Here is a 20,776-nt window from a genome sequence, read left to right as displayed (position 1 = left end):
CTGTGATACTGCAATACTTCAGTACTGCGAAGCTGTGATACTCTGTTGCTTTGATACTGTGATACTGCAGTACTTCAATACTGTGCTGCTGCTCTCCAATCAGACACAAAGGCCCCTCAGACCTGGTGTTGTCGCTTTTTGTGGAGTTTTATTCCTCTAAAATGTCCCTAATGGTGAAATGTCCGGCGAATCCTTGCAGATTATTCATGCCAGAGATTTAAAGCTGATTTTAGAACTTGAACAAATTGGATTTTTGGCTCAAATCGTTCCTTCAGCATGAACTTCAGAACATTCCTGCTGTGAATAAACATCTGTGGAGTCAGACGCGGTGGCATTGTCTCAGGAAAACACGAGTCCAGCTCTTCTCCAACAAGACAGCACGTCTTTGTCCGAACAGGCGCCGGCTTGTTCTCTGAGGTTTAGCTCCGCCCACTCTGCTTTGGGGAGCGACAGGGAGGTCAGTCTTCCTCCGGCGATGGGAGTCGGGCCGCGACGCACCCCGCAGACGCCATCTTTGGGGCTCCGACTCTCGCACAACGACGCCTTTTCAACAACCCTGACGGGGACAGGCGGTATAAGGAGTCAAAAGCAGGAAGTCGTGAGGACGCTGAACCACAGCCACATCTCTGCAGACATGGTGAACAGGGACAACTAAAGAGGGAGACTGTGAGGACGACGAGGGAGACACTCCTGACCACAGGAGATGAAGAAACGCAGGTGGAGCTTCTGATCACAGATGTTTGGATTTACTGGAAAACTTTTGGCGTGTTTGTTTGACGCCGCCTGCAGGTGAACCAGCAGGTCACGTGTTTGACCTCTGCGTAAGCATATATATGGACGGACTTCTTCCCGAGCGCCGCAGCAGCCTGTCAAAACACCTTCCAGGTGAAGGTGTCGGGACTCTCGTTAATGATTCCCTCGTCGGTTTGTTGACCCGTTTCCCCGCTGCACTTCCTCCGAGCGGCTGATTGCAGGGCGCCGCAGCGCCACGCCGGGTTACGAGGCCTGCTGCTGCTGCTGCAAGGCGCCCGCAGCATCACACATTTCCTTCCCCCGTCGGCTTGTTGGCAGATTAGTTCTCTAGCTGGTTATGCTGCAGGTCAAAGGTTAACAATCTGAATGAAAGCATAAAGCGCTGATTGGATTTTCAGCGACACCGCCGCTGAACTCGTTAGGAGGCCACGCGTTACCCAGACGCCTCCAGAGGGTTTCTCCTCAGCACCAAACTTCACCTGCTGTCATTCCTCTGGTTTGAATGCAGTAATGTTAGCCACTATTTTCTTTTAAATCAAGTTAATTGTTCTCCGCTTTGGTTTTATTGCATGACTAATCCTGATAAAGGCCAGGAGCTCGGAGCCGAGCGGCCACTTCTCCGTCCTTATCTTATCTGGAGCTGCTGAAAGACGGAAAACAGCGGCGCTGTTCCAGCAGGCTCTGTGGGAAACCACAGACAGAAAACCAGATGCTGTCATTTTCCCATCAGATTTCCTGAGGAAATACTCTAGAAAAACTCTAAAAAACAGCATTTTAAATATAAAAGATCCTTTCTGGCGTGTAAATTCTGCTGTTCCATGACTCCTCTAATGTCTTTAGAGATCCTGGTTGAATCATTAGCGGGTCCCGGGTTCTGAGTCAGCAGCAAAGGTTTCAGATCAGCCCCGGACCCAATCCCCATCCGCTCCCTTTCAGCCTTTGAATTGCAAATAATTGCCTTTTGTTTCCGCATCATTGGTTGTGCAAACCTCATCCGTCATGTGTCCTCTCAGGGTTTGCCGCCGCACAAAAGCGGCGTACCTTCCCGAAGCGGCCCTCCCCCCCCAGCCCTCGCCGCCTCTCTATTGTTCCGCCTCACTCATCTGGCTCTGCGTTCGGGGACTACGTTTCCCAGGATGCATCTTGCACTGATCACGTCAATGTTTTGACGTTGGGAGTCTGCATGTGGCATGCAGAATCTAATGCCCCACGTGACTTCCTGCCCACTCACAGAGGCTCCGCCCCCTACCTTTCAACTGTAACCTAAAAACACGGTGAGCTGTTCCTCTCTAAGCAGCGCCTCATCGCCATTTAATAAAAAGCGGATCAAATGCTGATCAGAGCAGAGACGCTGACCTGCTGGCGTCTCACCTGCCTGCCAGCAGACTGTGACTTTCAGGTGTGAACGTGATGCTGTCCAAGGTGACGTTATCTCAAGGTCACATCTGTAAACTCTGGGACGTTCATCGCGGCGTGACCGAGAGATCTGGAGCAGATCTGGACCCAAACAGAGTGTGACAACACAGTTTGACTGAAACGCAGAAAACGCCTCAGCTTTTCCTGAGTCACACCTGGATGTTTAGAAACGTTTCCAGAAAACTGAAAAGAGCTAAAAGAGGAACTGCATCATCACGGCTTTCCAAAACCCAAACAGTAAATGTTTCATCAGCGATTTATTTTGTTTTTTGTGGTCAATAAGAAGTTGTCGCCTGAGCACACCGAGGTGATGACTTGCTGTTACCGTGGAAACGCACAGCAACAGCAAAGTGTGACCCGGTTGCAGTGAGGCTGAGCAGATGTGGACTGGCACACGCTAACTTCATCAAGAGCCTTTGATGGCTGTTTTCGGAGGAACCATGAAAGCTGCCGGCGGATTTTCAGAACAAAAGCCCCAGCTGTGGCTCACCCTTTAAACTCTTATTCTGAAAATCAAAAGCCTAATTTCGGGTTTTAGTTTGGAAACTTTTTACAAACTAAAACAGTTTTTAAACTTTGAAAAAACAACAGATTGTTGTTTTGATGAAATATGATATATATATGCGACCTTTGACCTCATCTTCAACTTTAACAGGCGATAAAATGTCTTGATGCTTTCTCGCCGGCCCTTCTGCGGCTCTGGAAGACCACGACCGCATCCGTCCATCCGACCGCCTTCAGCCGCGCCTTCAACAGGCAGCACGCTCAGTAACAGGCAGGCGTATTTATGGTCGACACATTATGGTTGCTATGGAAACAGACGGCAAAGGAGAAGCCAAACGTTTGACACCGCCCACTTTTGTGAGGATGGAACAATAGCAGCAAAACGCCATGAATGCTGAGCAGAAATAAACACAAAAAGTAGGATTATTTTTCTCTTTTGCTCATTATGGGATGGAAGCTTAAAAAAACTGTCCAAAAACCCGCTGAAGAAAATATACAACTTTAGAGTAAAAAAACTTTCATGAACTTTATTCTTCCAGAGAAAAGACGCCTTTTCTAAACAAAGTTTTTCATTTGTGTTGGACTTTAATTCAAAATGATATTTCATTGTGTCTCATGGTGTTGACATTTGGACGTCGAGTCGCTAATAATATCTTCTATTCTATTGGAACTGTGAGCAGACACGTGCGCACGCCTGTCCCTTTAACTCTGAACCGTGACAGCTTACCCACGCTTAACCCCATTATTATCTCATTAGCCGCTTCGTCTTGTTCAGAAAAACTCAGGTGCTACTTAGTATTAATTAAAAGTGAATGACACACTCTTTAATTCCATGAATGCATTATTCTGAGGGATAAAGGGAAGATGGGAGACGCCGTTTCTTCAAATAACACCACATTCCTGCAGCTTAATCACCACAACTACAGCGATTAACCGGGTCTTAACCCTCCTGCAGCTCCGAGCAGACGAGTCCTCAGAACAAAATGTCCTCGCTTTCCAAAAATGTCCTCAAGTTCAAGGTCTGAGGTTCCTCCTCAGCAGGGCAGAAGTGCGCACTCGGGCGCCATTCATCAAACGGCGTGGAAAGCAGATTGCTCAAATATGACCTTGCACACAAAAGCAGCCACCGTAGAAGAACAAGAAGGAATTCAGCAAAGGCGGGACTGAGTAAACATTCCTGCAGCTCCAAAGCCTCGACACCTCACCCCTTCATGTGTGTGTGTGTGTGTGTGTGTGTGTGTGTACTCTAAACACAAACTCCAAGCCATGCATGAGCCCACATGGTATTAAAACCTGAAGAACTGTACCGAGGACGTCTGACAGCTCCCAAAACAAAAGTAACTCATGAAAACACACACACACACGTGCACTCACACACGCACGTGCACACACACACACACGTGCACACAATGGAGCACTTACATAAATTTTGGGTTGAGTCAGGAACAATGTGTACAGAGTTTAAGGCACAGGAGGACTTTGGTCGCGGCTCGGACCGAAAGGAGGAGGAAGGAGCAGAAAAGCAGGTTTAGAAGATCTTTGGAACTTTTCTGGATCAGCAAAACAGAAATAATTCCAAAATAAAAACACACAAACAAATTCAAAGACCTCTAAAACGAGTGAAAGAAAGAGTTTCCGTGTGAATGTGGATCTTTTTTCTGGATTCGGTGGAGCTCCAAAATGAAAGCAGAGTTTGAAGGGAAGCATCGTGTCATCTGAAAGCCGTGGGCAGATTTTATTCTGAAGTGTTCAAACGGCGCCCGGCGTCCCCCCCCCCCAGCTTCTCATGGCACAAAGATCCGTGTGGAAGATGGTCACACGCAATAATTAGCACCTAACTTTATGTTTACAGACTCCTGCTTTAAAATAGTCAAGGAAAGGGAGAACAAAGTGCTGCCTTTATCTTTTAGGTAAACAGAAAAACAAGCTTTTCCTTTTTTTTATTGCAGCTTCCTGTTCGCCGTCTTTGTCCTTCAAAAGTTGCTTTTTCTCTGCTGCAAAAACAACATGAAAGACTTTTGTCTTTGGAGACGAATCCGTGCAGGAGGATGAAAGGACGCCGAGGGGGGAATCAGAGGGACGGCGTCCGAGGCCTCCAGGCGCCGCCAAAGTGAAACACCTTCTGTCCACGTGCACTCTGTGCCAGTGGGGGGGGGGCATTTTTCCACAGATTGCAATTGACACCCCACCCCCAACCCAAAGAGAGCAGCACGTCTCCTGACGGGGGGCTCCCGGTTGGCACCGATTGAGCGGCCCTGAGAGGCCGCCGTGCACGTACGTGTGCACGAGGGGGTGGCATGTGGCAGTGCTGGCATTCGGTCTGGTCGAACGCCCCCCCTCCCTCCCTCCCCACCCCACCAGCTCCATGTTTTGTTTTCCTTCTCAGAGAAAAAGAATTAGCGAGATGAGAAAGTAGCGGGCCGCTCTCTGGGGGCGTCCATCTGTCCATTACCGCAGGAAAAGCTGTCTGCTCGGGTGGGAGGTGGGACGGGGGGGATTGTGTGGATTTGACCGTCAGCTCAGCTGGTAATCGAGGGACGCCGGGCTGATATACGGACGGATAAACTGACACGGATCGGGGAGGGGGGTCCTGCTCACTCGCTGACCTCCTGGATCATCTGGCCCCCTGCGCTTCGGATCTAATTGGAGGAATCTTCTGCCGGCCGAGGACCCGCTCGCAGCATTAGCACGAATTTCTTCCAACTCGTTCATTAATCAGTAAACAAGAGGAAATTAACTGGAAACATGCGGCCCACAGGACCGAGACGCTAATTACGTGACAGTAATGAGCACTTACAGGTGGCCCGGACCTGCGACCTGCGACCAGATTAATCAGCTTTGTTCTGATAATGGCTTCATTAGGAAGAAACAAGTCCGACCCGTCCAGTCTCCTCTCTGTCCTCATCACTCCATCCTCCTGAACAATTACAGCGCCTCCATCAGCTGAGAGGAAAGGGAAGCGGATCTGCAGAGCTCTGTCCCGGGCTGCTCCATGGAGGAGGTGGAGGACCCCCCAGTGTAGGGACTACTACTGCATCAGTCTGCACATCTCCTCCGTATGACTCTCAGGTGGTTAAAAATCCCTCGTTTATCTCTTGACGTATTGATGTTTGTTTTTGTTGATCAGTTTCTTGTCCCTCTGTGAGATCGATAAAGTTTGACCCGTCCGGGCTGAGAGCATCCTCAACTGAAGCAAAAGAGCTTCCAACACCTTTGCCCCCCACCCCCACCCAAGCAATCAGGAGCCCTCCACCAGAACGTGCGACGAAGAAGCGACGAGCAGCCGGCCTGTAATTGCTACCAACTAATAATGTTAACCTTTCTGTGGCATATAGGCCCGACTTTATTAACAGAGCAGCGCCGGGCGGGAAGACGAGGCTCCGCGTGTCGACACGCCACAAAAACGGCGCTTGACCTTCTTCCAGCGCACCCCCCCCGATGACAGCTGCTCCCAGGCTTCCTGAAGCCTCCAAAAGAAGCATCACGGCCGGAAAAAAAGAAAAAAAACACACCTGACTGGTAGTTTCACCTTTTCTGGAGATGCGACCCTCAGATTCACACTTTGTCACCCCCCAGGATCAACCCCTCAGGAGGAGGAGGAGGAGGCCTGCAGGAGCTCAGCATCTCTAAAGACCTTTCAGATCTCAACTGCAAGCCTCCAAATCATGTAAGGGGGAGGGGCCAAATGCTGCAGGTGACCCACTAAACCTTTGAACAGCAGCAGCAGCAACAAAACACTTGGACTGACTTTTAGGGAGCAAAGAACATCTGGAAGCTGTTTGCTTCACGCTGGACGACCCCTGAAGGTCAGAGTTGACCAGATCCTCTGATCCAGAATCCTTTATCAGAACAGCATCACCCGTGGAATCAGATATCAGGAGGGGGGGGGGGGTGTTAAGAAGGTGACAGGTCACAAACCAAGATCTAAACAGAAACCGCAGAGGAACAACCCACTGCAGCCCGGAACCACAGAGGAGGGCAGGAGACCCCGGCCCAGGAGGGAGTGATCAGGAAAACCAGAATACATTGAGTTTATGGCACAAGACAGGGGCTGCATGGGGGGGGGGGGGGGGCAGGATTAGAAACAACAACAACAAACCCGCAACCTGAGTGGAAACGCAAAGGAATGGATGTTGACGGGAGCAGATCCACGGGATCTACGGAGACAAAGACGGACGTGTCCCGTCATTCCCACTTCCCAAAAAAACCCGCACGAACTCCGCGCTGTTTCTGCCGCATCATTTCAACAAGTCTTCACAACCCGCCGCGGATCCCGCAGCAGCGCGCGCCACCGTCCCGTAGCCCCCCAGCAGCGAGGCCACCTTCCCCCAAAACATCCTTTTCACTGACATTTCCCCCAATGCAGCAATGCGCGCTCCCAAAAGCCGATTTCCAGGGCAGCGGCAGAGGAGGGGGGCTTCCAGCTCGGGAGCGCGCATCCGAAACTCAATCCGGGAACGCGCCGGCCTATAGAGCCGCAGCTGATTGGCCGAGGCGCAGCTCCATCTGCACACGTCACGAGCACTGCTTACAATAAATAAACAGGAATGGAAAAATGTCTACAAAATGACCCCCAGCCCCGAGCCCCCCACATCCTCGCGGAACGGCACTTCCGCTCACAGACTCACGGCTCGCGCGTAAAAACGCGCAAGAACGAGACCCCGAAAACTTGGAGCTGAAATGTTTGGGTCCGGTCCGGGTGGGGGGGGGGGCGGACCGAGCTCAGCCAGAAAATGACAGCTTCACGCTGCCCCCGCAGGAGCCGCCTCAGCCCGGCTCCCCGCTCCGGACACCCCAAGGAGCCGGGGGAGGGAAGAGCGCGCGAGCGGCGCATCCCTGCCATCCACACGCACACACACTATTCCAAGCGAGCTTACCTACACAGTGAATGAGTTTGTGCCTCCAAGAGTCAAGTTCCTGCCGAAAGCCGCGCCTCTCTATCGTGCATTGCTGCCTTTTGCACAGACTCGCCATTTTCTATCGGCCCCTCCCGTGGGCGCGCACATACTGCTGGGTGCTTCCCTGCGCGCACGTCACCGGTGCTTTTTATTCTAGGGCTGGGTGGAGAGAGATATGAAGGGGACGGGGCTGCAGCATCCCCCTTTCTATACCGCCGCTCGTCCCACCCACCGAAAGTGCCCCCTCCCCTCAGACTCCGCCAGCATCTCTGCGCGCGCGCGCGCGCGCTACCATTGGTCACCGGGATGTTTGTCTCTTTTAGGGCTGGATAAAGAAGAGCACATGGCGCCTGCGCTCCAAACTCATCGTGGCTTAATGCAATGTGTGTCAAAGGGCGAGGGAGTGCCGCGCGGATTGAAACGCGCACCGTTCAGGGCAGCACGCGCGCGTTTTTCTCCAAACTCCAGGATGCGCGTAGGAAACCCTCACGCGCCCAGAACGGGGCTTCGAAAAGCCAACACGTCATGTTGGATTACAGCAAAATATTCTCTTAAAGTCTCATTTCCGGCACCAACTGACCTCGAGGTCGCTTTAGACTGAACACGTGACCTGCAGAGTCCACACTGAGCTGAGCTGGAAACGTCTCCAGGGGATGGGGGGGGTTCCAGAAACCATTAGGTAGCAAAAAGAAAAACAAACTTTCATTAAGTAGAAATGAAAAAATTATGAGATAAAAAAAAGAGTTTGACCGTTTTTGGATTAAAATGTCTCTTAAAACTCCATCGTTATAAATAACCCAACTCTGGGGTTAAAAAGGGAATAACATTTTGTTGGGTTAAATAAATAAGTAGTTCAAATGAAACCACCGAAACGCAAGAATTAGTCTTGCTCCAAAAAGAAAGTCATAAATAAATCCCAACATAAATAGCACATTAGAGAAATAATCCAAATGTTTTCATAGTGAACATTTTTATGAGCAAATTCTTATTTAAAAGCGTAAAAGATCTGCATTACCTTGAAAATGTGTCATTGTTCCTGTTTTTCTGGCACAAATATTTATTATATAAAAGGATTTTGCTTTTTGGCTCACATTACAAACTCTTTCTCACTTAATTTTTAAAATGTTTTTTCTTGAAGTCTGTTAATTTCAAGTGATTTAAAATAACTGCTGCTTTGGGGGATTTTTTTACACATGATTTCAGGTTCTCTGATTCCCACTTCTGCATATTTCTTTAAAGTAAAACAGCAGAAAAATAAAACTGTTTGTTCCGACTAAAACATGGAATTTGGTCAAATGTTTCCTTTAATGATCTGATGGGAATTTTCTTCCGAGAAACGAACCACATTTAGCGGTGATTTTTTTTTTGGGTCACCTTGATTTTTCTGATTCATTTAAGTTTGGGTTAATTATGTAGAGTGTGTGGCCCTGAATTCCAGTCACCCCCGTGCAGCTGTTTCAGAGCATTAAAAAACGAATAAATCAAGTTGTGTAAAAGTGGCCAAAACGCGGGTCTAATCACCAAATTGAACCGTGAGATGACAGCGTGTCGTTAACGGGAGTCTCTCCGTTATTTTATGGGGCAGCAGAGACGCCGGTCTCACATTAAGTAGAGGAAAAGGGAAGGGCAAACGCTTCCACACACAGCCACTTCGGCTAATTAAGTGCTTGGACCCGATGCCCTCGACAAAGATGGCTGCCGCGGCAGGCTGGGCGGCCCGCCGGATCGGCCAATGAGAAGCTGCCTTGTATCGAGGTGGAGCAATAACAGCCAATCTGAAGGCGCCGCCTGGGAAAGCCGCTGAGGCAGCTCCGCCAGGGAACTGCGACGGGGGTGAAAAGGAGCTAAAAACTATCAACGACAGGAACAGAAAGCCTCCACCTGCCGAGTTGTTGTCAAGGATGTAACGAAAAAGGAGGGATTTGTCTCTAAAAAAACAGAAGCAGGTAAAGGTTTTCGCTTTCTTCCTTCGGGCCCGCTCCGCGCGCCGCTGTGTCCGTGAAGGCGTCACGCCGGCAGGATGAGAGGGATAAGGCGCCGTTACTGTGGCAACATTCGGTGGAGGGATGCTCACTCCTCCTCCCGTGAAATCTAACAGGAGCAGCAATTATTGAAACAAGAAACGGGCCGCAGTTGGGCTTTTGTTGTTGTTGTTGTTGTTTCCCTTCCCTTCCTCCCTTTCCTGAACGTTAGTTTGATGCTCCTGAATGCAACTGTCCTGTTCAAAGACCCGCAAAGCAAAGGGGAACGACCACTACATGCCTTTATTTAACCTGTGTAACTGAACTGAACACAACTATGAATGAAGGTTTTGGCCGTAAAAACATCATACTACCACCACCGTGTTTACACTGTTGCTTTGTGGCTTCTGTCAGCAGATCATTTGGGTTCAATACACGTGTTTTAAAAGTCAAACACTTAAGGAATCAAAATAAACGCGGTTGAAAGTATTCTGTTGATGGGAACCTGTGCTTCTGAAGTTCACTTTGTGAACAAAGGATGTTAGCAGAATACAGATAGTTAGCATTTCTGCAGCCATGGAATTATCATTTCAGTGGATTCATGTCACGATTGCAGAGCATCGAAAATAAATAAACCAAATTTAGTAAAATTGTTGTCAGCCAATCACCATCCTCACTGTGAAGTACATTATTTGATTGACACGCAGAACGGCCAATCAAACATCCTCTACAGCGGTCCTCAACACCCAGGCCACAGACCAGTACCGGTCCGTGGGTCATTTGGTACCGGGCCACACAGAAAGAATAAATAACTTACATGACTTCCGTTTTATTTATTTCGGAATCTGAAAGATGATTTATTCTGAAAAATCGCCCAATTCTCTGTTCCATCCGTCTATGTCACTCTTGACGCAGGCCAAGGCGCTCGTCTCCGTCACCTGATAGGTTACCGCTAAAATAAAACCCAGGAGCTAGCAATACGAGTAAAAACTAACGTCTTTGGAAAGTTTTTTGCCAAGTGGAAAACGCCAGGAGACAGAAGAGGAGCCTTCCACTGCCAAAAAAGAAAGCTACATTTGATTAACAGTACTTCTTTTTTGCACCATGAGTGAGGGAGGGAAGGAGGATGATGACACCTGTACGATCTACAATGACATGCGTGTCAAAATAAACGCTCAAAATGCGTCTTGACACGTCTCTGTTCCCCCTTCGTCGAAACATTTATACATTAATCGTCCGCCACTTCTTCAAGACCGGTCCGTGAAAACTTTGTCTGACGTCAAACCGATCCGTGGCCTTAGAAAGGTTGGGGACCGCTTATCTAATACATACATTCTTGAAGTCTTCAACGACATTAAGCGCCACGCTCTTCTGGCAGATATGTGGGTGTGAATTGGCAAGAGTCTGGCGATGGAATGCATATCATGATACACACATGATACCATACATATGATACACACCCCATGATACGATACACACCATGATACACACACCATGATACTATACATATGATACATATCATGATATATCCCAAGAGAGTACCAGAGACAATATTTTACTATTTTTTTCAGAGTATAACTTATAAAAAAAACTTTGTCTAAATATTATTCCACCTTTTACATGAATCAAATTTTAAAATAAATTTTATTTAATTATCAGAACTAGGCCTGCACGATAAAATGTAAATTTATCGTTATCGCGATATCAATCCGTAAATTACGTGTATCGGAAAAGGCGGCGAAAATTGCAGTAAAGGGTTTCCTCAAACGTGCTAAAACAATCGAATGGCAGCTTGAAGTATTTAACGAATCAAATAAACCCATTTATGCATTTGAACATTCACACTGTTGACCAATCAGATGGAGCTCCTTTATGTCAGATGGTGGCCTCCTGTGCAGACGAGGGTCACTTGGAGTATCATTTATAAACTGTTGCAGTGAAATGGGAATTATGTTTTAGGTTGTTTGCTGTTTGTTACAGCACCACAAGTTATATCGTCATCCCGATATTGGTCACTAATATCGCAAATCGCGAGTTTTCCTCATATTGTGCAGCTTTAATCAGATCATTAAGGAACTGTGACTGTACCTCATGGCGTATACTTGTATAGAAAAAAAACACATGCAGATTGAATGTTCCTTAACCTTTAATGCTCCACTTGTTTGATAAAAAAGGGCAACACTGCAAAATGTAGATGAAGCAGCACTTTTAAAACATTAAATCGTGACGAAGCAGCGCGGCAGCGTGAGGGAGAGCGCTTGAATGCAGCAAAGGTACTTGTATATATATGTTTGTGTGTGTACGTGTGTGTGTGTGTAGGTAGACCTTTTGGAGGTGGTCGTTTCTTAAGTCGCTCGCATTAATAAATGTCTAATTATCACATTTTTCTTGATGCATCTACTGTAAAAACAAACAAAAAGGCTGTTGTTTAAATTTTGGGTTTTTTTCCTCATAATTAAAAAAACCTCCCACATATTTTAAATAGTCCTGAAAGTGAATTTCCTTTTATTCTTAACATCTACTGAGTTTTTAGAGTTCAGTTTATTTATTTGTCTTTCTTCTGCTTCTGGAGCCTCCAGGCTTTAGAATTTGAAATGTCTCAGATGGAGGTCAGAGCTTAGAGAGGAAAACTGGTCTGGAGGCTCCTGAAGTGGTTACTGGGGGGCATGGGAGGGGTGGGAAGAGTCTAAAAGGTGCATCTTCCGATCCTCGGCGTGCGCTGACACTGCGAGCTGCACCGCGTCTGTTGTGACTGACTGGAAAAGTGCCTCTCCGGGTCTGAAGGCTGGTTTTTGTGTCTCATCAGGACCCATGACCCTGACACGAGGATCCTTCACCTACTCCAACGGGGAGGAATACCACGGAGAATGGAGAGAAGGCAAGGCCCGCCTGCTTGGTCACGCCCCCATCCATCATTACTGTAGGGGCGTCGAAGCGTGATTAGGAAAGCCACGAAGAGTCGAGTCAGAGCGAATAACATGGTGATAAAATGCAGGAGCAACACCGACACAAATCCAAAAGCAGCTTTCAGGTTCACTTTTTTGTTATTTTTGGCTCATTTCTAACGATTTATGACATTAGTGATGGATTCATGGCTCTCAGGTTTCTCATCCTGGTTTGTCCGTGAGGAGAACCCTAAGTAAGGAACGGGTTTGGTGAGCGGTGAGCGTCCGTCACGCGTCCGTGCAGGACTTTGGTTTTATGGAGGGTCTGAGTATTTTCAGAGCGCGGCTGCAGGACGGCGGGTTTCAAACCTGCAACCGAGATCAACGTCTCACACGTGAACGTCCCGTGAAACCCTCCGGCTCTGAGCCACAAGCTCCTTTCGAGGTGGGATGATGAATGTGGGGGGGTGCTTACCTCTGATTCCATGGGACGCGCCTACTTTTTGACTGGAATGTGGGTCACGGGAGATGAATGCAGGCAGGAGCGCAGGACCGTTTCCCAACATTTAGGTCATCTGAATAATTAAGATCAGCCGCGATGACGGGGAGGACGTCCTGACTTCCTGCAGAGACGGGACGTTTGGAGAGGGTTCAGACCGGCGACACGTCACAGAGGAGGAGGCCGCTTAGTCCCCTTAGTGCCGACCAAAGCAAAGTTTTTGGGTTGACTGAAAAGAAAATCTTTTTTTTCTATATTCAGCATGCTTGGCCCCTCCCCCAACCTCCCCCCCTGTGATTGGTCATCCTGTGACTCATGAGCATGCTATGGATGTAGTTTGCATCAGTCAATAAATGTGTAGGAAGACTATTCACTGATTCAAAGGCATGAAGGAGGGGGGATCCGTCCAGCAGCAGGTACAGACTCACAGGTCGCTGCTGGATCGTGGCGCTGCAGCACAAACGCTGCAAAGACGCCTGGCGGTGTCAGATTCTGCCAGTTCGCCCTCCTTGACTTCCTGCTTTTGTGAAAAAGACATTTCAGTTTTCAGCAGGACAGAGGTAGGAGGTGCTGGCCTGGCTGGTTTCTGGCCTCCTGATGGTGACCACATCACGTCTGTTTTCTGATGTCGTCCCGTCAGCAGAGGCGTTCTCCTGCAGCGCGGCAGCTTTTGACGAGCCCCCACCCCCTCCCAGTGCAGGATGCTGCTGAATATTTTAGGACTGATGGACCGCGTCCGCCTCTGCAGGTGATGGATCTTCAGCGGCGGACGGAAATATAGATCAACAAACAATTTCCAGGTTGAGATCATTGACGACCGCCTCATCAATCACGGCGCGCTGCTCTAACATCAAATTCAAATATCTGCAGAGTGTGGAAGTGTTTTACCTACACAAGCATGAACACATCAGCAGATATTTACATTCAAATGTCATTTCCGTGGTAAGAATTGGGGCCGTGAACTGCACTGGTCTGTTTAGCCGCCTCCCTGCCACCTCTGCAGCGCTGGAACCTCCCAGCTTTTTCTGCAGAAACCTGACAGCAGTTCATGAACCGGACTAAGGTCAGAGCTCCACGCCGGGCGGCAAAGACCGAGTCCAGGAGGGTTTGTGGACTCGCAAGGTATGGAAAAGAAACCTCATCACCTCTCATCTGGATTTCTGTTTTCACTGGACGTTTACGAGAACTACAGAGCAGCAGGAACCTGAATAGATTTTACGGATTGATGGACCTTATAGCCGACATTTTTTCACCTCCTCTAGAAGAAACGCACGGCGGCGCTACGGCCTCCCACGGATGCAAACCATCCCATGGAAGAAGTGGGGAGGGAAGTTCTAGACTTATTCACACCAGCCCACTGGATCAGATTTGGATGACATTTGGGTTAAGATAAAAAAAAATACAAGCTCAGAACTTCATAGAGCTGCAGAGAAGATACCAGAAACCACCAGACCTTCCCAGTCCGAGCTGTTTGCATGAGAACCGACAGAACCTCAGAAAAGAAATCCACAGGAAGCCCCGCAAACGGACCGGTACCTGCTGTTGGACTCCCAGCATGCTCTGCGACCCAACCTGAGAGTCTTTAGGACACAACACCCCCCTTCCACACAAACCAGCAGAGGGAAGATCAGCACCTGGACCCAAAACCTGAGGAGATCCCAACAGAGATGTCATGGCAACACATTGACCCAAGGGAAGACCAACGGACCAGAAAGCGGAGGCCAGACTTTCTGAGAAGACTCTAGCAAAAACCAAAAACCCATTTTTCAAACCCGCTCCAAGAGCCAAACTCCCAGCTACACGAGGGCTGACGTACGTCTGTCCAGAAGTCTGTTCTCCACTGGAGGACGGGTCTGCTCTGGGGGCTGCAGCACCTCAGCAGCCGAGTCAGCAGTTTACAGTCATGTTTAGAAGACTTTGAGGACCACAGCCTCCACATTTTGGACAAAGAGGACAAAGGTTTGGAGACGAGGAGCAGCTCATGCTAGAAGAAGAACAAAGATCCACTCGGATGGAATTTCCTTCTGTCTGATTTTCACATGAATCAGTTTTTAAAGTGTGATGAAGCAGCGCGGTGGGGAGCAGGAGAGCGTTCCAACGCGGCTACGATGTTTTGTTTCCGTGACCGTCTGCGCTGCATCTCCGTTTTCACACACGCCGAAGAAAACACGGATTTCCGCGCTCACCGCCACGGCGACGGCCTTTTTGCAGAGCGTTTTACTGATCCGTCAGGTCTCTGAATTCAAACCTTTGGCTATAAGGTTTAGCAGAACGTCGGCCTTCAGCATTTTGAATTGGCATCTTCTTGGTCGGTACCAACCCGGTACCGATTTTTGTTACTAGTTCTTTGTTAAAACAGAGTTGAACAACGTTGAGGCTCTTGAGTTGGTGTAGAGCTGCTGAAAGATGCTCGCTGTTCTGCCAACTATAGCGGGTTTTGGGTGGAAATCAAAAGTAAGATGCTGAACTACATGTGTGCAGATCAATAATTATTTCAATGTCAACGTGGCAGAACTTGAAATCAATAGAAGTTTCTCCAAATAAAATATGGGAATATTTCACAGAATTGTCCTTCCATCCTAATCCAAACCCTGACGGTCCATCATGACTCTGCAAAAACTCTCATGCTTTATGAATTTTGGTTGGTCTTAGTGCTTAAAACCTTTAAAACTCTAAGCTTTTCAAACTTCAGGGAAAGTTTTCCAGATTCTCAGGTTTTGGTGCAGCCGTCTTTCTTTTAAAAGTATCTTTGCATATCTGCACAAATACAAACTTTCCCAAATACTGAGAAGAAACCTAAAGCGACCCAAAACGGCGGTGATAGAGGAACCTGCTGTTAACAACAACAGTCACATCAGTGACTCCCAGCCAAACCAGTCTGGCTGTTTTTTGCTAATTGTGCAGAGAACAAACTGTTTCCTCCTGCTTTGGTGCCAAACTCTGATTCTTTGTTTAACCCTGCCCGAAAGGTTGGTTTAGTGTTTTTCTCAAGTGCAAATACAGGTTGAGGTAGTGCGATCTGCAGCCTCAGCAGCCTCGCCGGCACCAGATGGTGTCCGCGTGCACGTGTGTGCGTGCGTGTGTGGAGTAATTACTGACTCCCCTTCCTCACCTTTTTCTGTCCTTTTTTGTTGTTGTTTTTGCTGCTGAAGACAGCCTGTTTGTGTGCAGGTTCATTTACCAAGCCTTTTTGCCGTGGTGACTCACCAGCACTACACCCACTTGTCTCCTGGCTCTCCAGTCTAGCATGAAATCCAGCTTTAATTAAAAGCTGCCTGGGCTAACTATGTTTTAGCATATTCAGCGGCGTCCCCGTTATCCATTTATCCTCATAGAAATCCTCAGACTGACAGCCGTCCTGGAGCAACACCAGAGGCGTCGGTGCTTTGGTCCGTCTCTGCGCCAGCTGTTACCCGTCTCCCCCAAAAGCATCAGCGAACCGCTTCTCTGGAGTCCAGAGCGTCCTGCACCGACCGGGTTTGGAGGCAAACCAAAGTACAACTACCAAAGCATGAGGAGCCAGCAAAAGCATCTCCATTCATTCGTCTGTAACGCACCACACAAGCCCAAAAGATGCCGGCCTGTCCAGCCAAACCCTGATCTGGATTAGATCAGTACAATGTGAAAACATCCAAAGTTGGAGACTGTCTCTGAGGCGATTCGCTGCACATCCAGTAATGTGTTCACAGCCTGACGCTCCAGACGCATGTGGGAGGAGCTACCATCAACAGCCTCTTCGCTGCATGGAAGCATTAACCGTACGTCTTTCTGGGAAGACCCGGATGATACTGAGAGATCAGGCTGATTTCATTTGAAGAGTTCTACAAAAGCGTCTGTGATCGCAGCTCCGTGTCTGGGTTCATTCATCATTCAGAGACACTCCCAGTACGGCGAGCTGAACGACGGCGCTTTCAGCGGGACTTCTGTCTCTCCGGTTTGATGGCCGGCTGTCCCGCATTAGTCCAGGGAGGGAAAAATCTACATAAAATTAGAGGAACTTTTTTATTATCGTCTTCATACAAATAAGCAAAATATCATAAAGTTCAGGAGGAAAACGATCAGATTCTCCTCCATTTTGGTTTTAGACTCCACCCACTGACTCCACCCACCGTCATCAACACATCACGGGTCAAAGCTGAGTTCCTGATTGGTTGATGCCAACCAATTTTATCTCTGGGAATATCGCGATACCCGAAACAGACTTCTGCTAGACCGCCGTGCCCGACTCTCTGAACGCGCCGGTACACTGACTTCATCGCTTCGGGGCTAACTTAGCTCAAGGAAAGAATAATTCCAGGCGAGTGCAGAGGTTTCCAGAATCCTTCATCGACTGTTGTCCAGAAGACGATCCTTGAGTCCACGGGGGGAGTCGGACAGCACAGGTTCCTGCTCAAGAAGCTGGTTTGATCAGAGAACGCCGTGTCCGTCAATACACGGCTGGGAAGAACGGCAGACAGTTAAAATGCAGAAGAAACCTCCCTCTGATTCATTCATGTCACTCAATTCCAAGCTGAGAGTTCAGTTTGATTCCCATTTAGGATTTTCAGATTTTGATGAGAAAAGTCTCAATTAAAAGAAAGATGGAGCCAAATGTGTGTGTGTGTGGGGGGGGGGGGGTATAAAAAGAGTTTCACTTTTAAAAAGAAATCAACTTTTGGATGGAATAGTTTCTGGAGAGGTGACCACAGAGAGCCTCATATTCTGTGGTTGCTTTCTAAGCCGAAATATCACCCATGACCTTTTGTCGACCTGAGACTTCAAACTCGACTTGAATAAAAAGCTCAAGACTAGAGACTTGACTTGGAAAGACTCCAAGACTTGAATTAAAGTTAAAGCTAAAGACTAGAGATAAGACATGAATTTGTGACCGATGTGATCAGTGACCTTCTGTGTTTCTGAAAGGGTCTCTGTTCACTTCCTGTGCGCTCTGATCATCGGTTTGTTGTCATCTACAGTAATCTGATTCAGCCTTCGGTCGTTTTTCTGGTTAAACAAACACAAAACGAAATCCGTCTGGAAACGTAAAAGAAGTAGAACGGAGATGAAAGGAACTTTCACGGAGAAAAAGATGATTCAATGTAATAAAAAGAAGAAAGTGCGGATTTATGCTCCTATTTTCAATGGAGAAATTGCAGAAACGTTGCGTTTCTGCAGCAGATGCACCGGAGTTTGACCTGTTGACCCATGAAAGCCTGTTTCAGTCGTAGGTACATTTGAATAGAGTGAAGTCTGCATTAAATCCTGTTTTTTTTACGCCTCAGGACTCCGTTTGGGACATTTAAACGATTATTTTAAACAGTGAAAAATCCAGAACGGCTTTTTTTGGCTTAAATGAGACACCGGAGCCTTTTTAGGCAGGTAATTGTGAAAAAGGAAGATCCCAAATGTTCCCACAGTGAACACCTCGCCGCCCTAAACACCACTGCTGGGACTCGCACCTCATTTACTTTTCTCCTAAAACACTTTTCCGTGTTTTAGCACTTCCAAAAAGAGCGTGATTCTGCTCCCCGCTCCGTCTGGCGGCGGCGGTGAGAGAGTTTGGAGTGTGTGCTTTGCCTGCTGTTGTCATGAACACAGACTGTGTCTATCCATGCAAAGTCATTGTTTGCACACAAACATGGAGGTGTGTGTCAGGCAGAGGTCTTCCGTGTCGCATGAATAATTCAGTCGGGCTCCGGCTGAAGAGACGAGCCCGGAGGCGCTCGGGTTACAGGAAGTAGTTCTGGTGCGTCCGCGACAGCCGAGGCAGCGCCGCCTTCTCTGGCCGTGCAGTCATTTAACATCAACGCATTACCACTATTGATTGACATAAAAGCCGGACAAATGCAGCTAAACAGTAATTAGCAGGAGGCCGCGGTCCAGCAGGAGTTCGGAGGGAGGCGTTAAGGAGGAGCTGGAGGACGGATTAGAGCCGGTCTGCAGGGACCGCATCCAGGAAACGGCGAGGTAATGGCCATCCCATGTCCACAGCGGCCTGCAGATAATCTGTACTTTTAGCAAAAATAAACTCCGCTGCTAAACCTCATGATGCTCAGTCAGACTCCTGCTGCTGTTCTGAGGAGGACAGCGCCGCCGGCCTCTCGGACGCTCATGTGGCTCACAGTTCAGACTTCCTGAACGCCGCAGAGCGCAACGTTCAGCCATCTCACTCCAAACCCGCTTTTTTCCCAGACAAAGGAGCAGCGATGTATGGATGCGGTCGCTTCCAGGAAGGGACGTTCTTTGAAAATGGAACGCAGATCCTCAGATTTAGTTTCCACCAAATCTCTCTTCCAAATCTCCCGTGAAAACCCGGCTGAGATTAGGCAGAGAGCGGCCCTCTAAGCAGCCCTGACAGATGGACTGCCTAATTTACTTTGCCATTAGCTGGGAGCAAGGGACAGCACGAGCCTCACCCCTGCCTCACCCCCTGCCAAGCACCCTCCCTCCTCCAGCAAATCCCCATCCACGCAGAGCCCCCCCCCAAGCCTCTTCAGATCTTTGACTCATCTTTACAATCCAGCAGATTCACTGCTCTCCTCAGATCTCATCCCGTCCCTCTGCATGGGGGGTGTGGGTTAGGGTCTCCCCTGCAGGAAAAGGGAGACAAAGATTCATCCTTTGCTAAAACATGTAGGAAGATGAGAACTACTCTCCAGCAGGAGTGGAAACTTAGAAATTCACCACCTTCATAGCTGTCATTGGGGTCTAAACCCCCCCACCATCAAGACACGGCATCGAACCCTCGTCCCAACGGTCCTTTCAGGTGGATGTGGGCGGTCTGCGCTGAAAAAGGGTCAGAGAAGAAAATTCTGTTGGTAGTTGGTTCCCATCGGTCGCCGCCCCCCCCGTGGGATTCAGACCAACCGGTTTACTCGCCGGCTGAGGCTCGTGGCGTCTAAGAAGTTGCTCTTTGCAGGTTTTGTTTCTACATTTTTCTGACACTTCACGGTTTGACCTTGGCTGAAACACAAGGGGAAGCTCGTAAACGAGCTGATAACGGCTCAGGCTGCCAAACTATCAGCGTGTCTTTTGGACCCTGTTCCAACAGGACCGCTGACGAGTCCTTATCAGCCGCCGTGTCCCTAATTAGTTTATCAGCAATTAATGATTACGGTCAGCTGACCTTCGCTGTGGAGCCCGAAATCCCCCTCATGGCCAGACCAACCGCACACTGGAATCCGGCCTTCCTTGGATCTAAACACCCCCCCCCCCCCCCCCCGCCCCAAACAGGTGCTTAAAGCTCTGAGTTCTGGTTCTGGTAAGGTCTTTGGACTGATTTGGGTTTCATTCTGTCTCAAATAAATGTGACCACCTCACTCATTAGTCAGTTCTGGTGTTCCGCAGGGGTCCGTGTTCGGTCCTTCTTTGTTCCTCCAGGCCCAGTCAGGAAGCGACCCTCGGCTCTGGACCCTCCAGACGGATCAGGTCTTGCTCATCATACTCACAAACAAACCCGTTTTCCAGCTGAATGTGACCCGTCTGCTTTTACCTCGGAGCATTTTAGAATGAACCATCATTCAAAGAGGTTTCTCTTTGACATGTTTTCATGTAAATTCCATTAGTTTTACATGTTTGTGCCAAAATACCAATCTTTATTTCATTTATTTCTCTTTTAATGTCCCTTTGCTTGGCAGAAAACCAACTCTTAAGAGATTTGAATGGATGAAAATGGCAGCAGAAAGAATAAAAGGAGCTGAATTTTTCCTTGGTTAGTCTGAATGTGTCCTGAATGGAGGCTAAATTTAACCCTTTAACAGACGCACCAGTGGAAAAAAATCCATAAACAGGCCTCTCTATTTTTATAATTAATATTTTTAGGAGTCCGTTTTTAAACTTAGCTCTGTGAGGCGGCAGCTAAAGGGTTAACAAGCCCCTTAA

General features: G+C 48.3%; 2 protein-coding genes across 3 annotated transcripts in view; one reads left to right on the top strand and one right to left on the bottom strand.

The window, feature by feature from the left end:
• The window catches only part of lcor (ligand dependent nuclear receptor corepressor), an 84,441-nt gene extending 75,885 nt beyond the window's left edge, over nt 1–8,556 (bottom strand). For both annotated transcript variants that reach the window (XR_002873539.1, XM_023956803.1), the window contains exon 1: nt 7,551–8,556. Coding sequence is in view for 1 of the 2 variants with exons in the window: in XM_023956803.1 (XP_023812571.1) it covers nt 7,551–7,647 (97 nt within the window). In the remaining variant the exon portion in view is untranslated. The remainder of the gene's footprint in view (nt 1–7,550) is intronic.
• Nucleotides 8,557–9,361: 805 nt separating this feature from the next.
• The window catches only part of LOC101156553 (MORN repeat-containing protein 4), a 29,066-nt gene continuing 17,651 nt past the window's right edge, over nt 9,362–20,776 (top strand). Inside the window, exons 1-2 of the mRNA XM_004065475.4 lie at nt 9,362–9,517; nt 12,339–12,410. Of these exons, the coding sequence (XP_004065523.1) occupies nt 12,344–12,410 (67 nt within the window). The 5' untranslated portion in view covers nt 9,362–9,517; nt 12,339–12,343. The remainder of the gene's footprint in view (nt 9,518–12,338; nt 12,411–20,776) is intronic.

Source organism: Oryzias latipes, chromosome 1, assembly GCF_002234675.1.
Source record: "Oryzias latipes chromosome 1, ASM223467v1".
NCBI lineage: Eukaryota > Metazoa > Chordata > Actinopteri > Beloniformes > Adrianichthyidae > Oryzias > Oryzias latipes.
The sequence above is the reverse complement of the archived record's forward strand: the minus strand, read 5'-3'. Positions and strand labels throughout refer to the sequence as shown.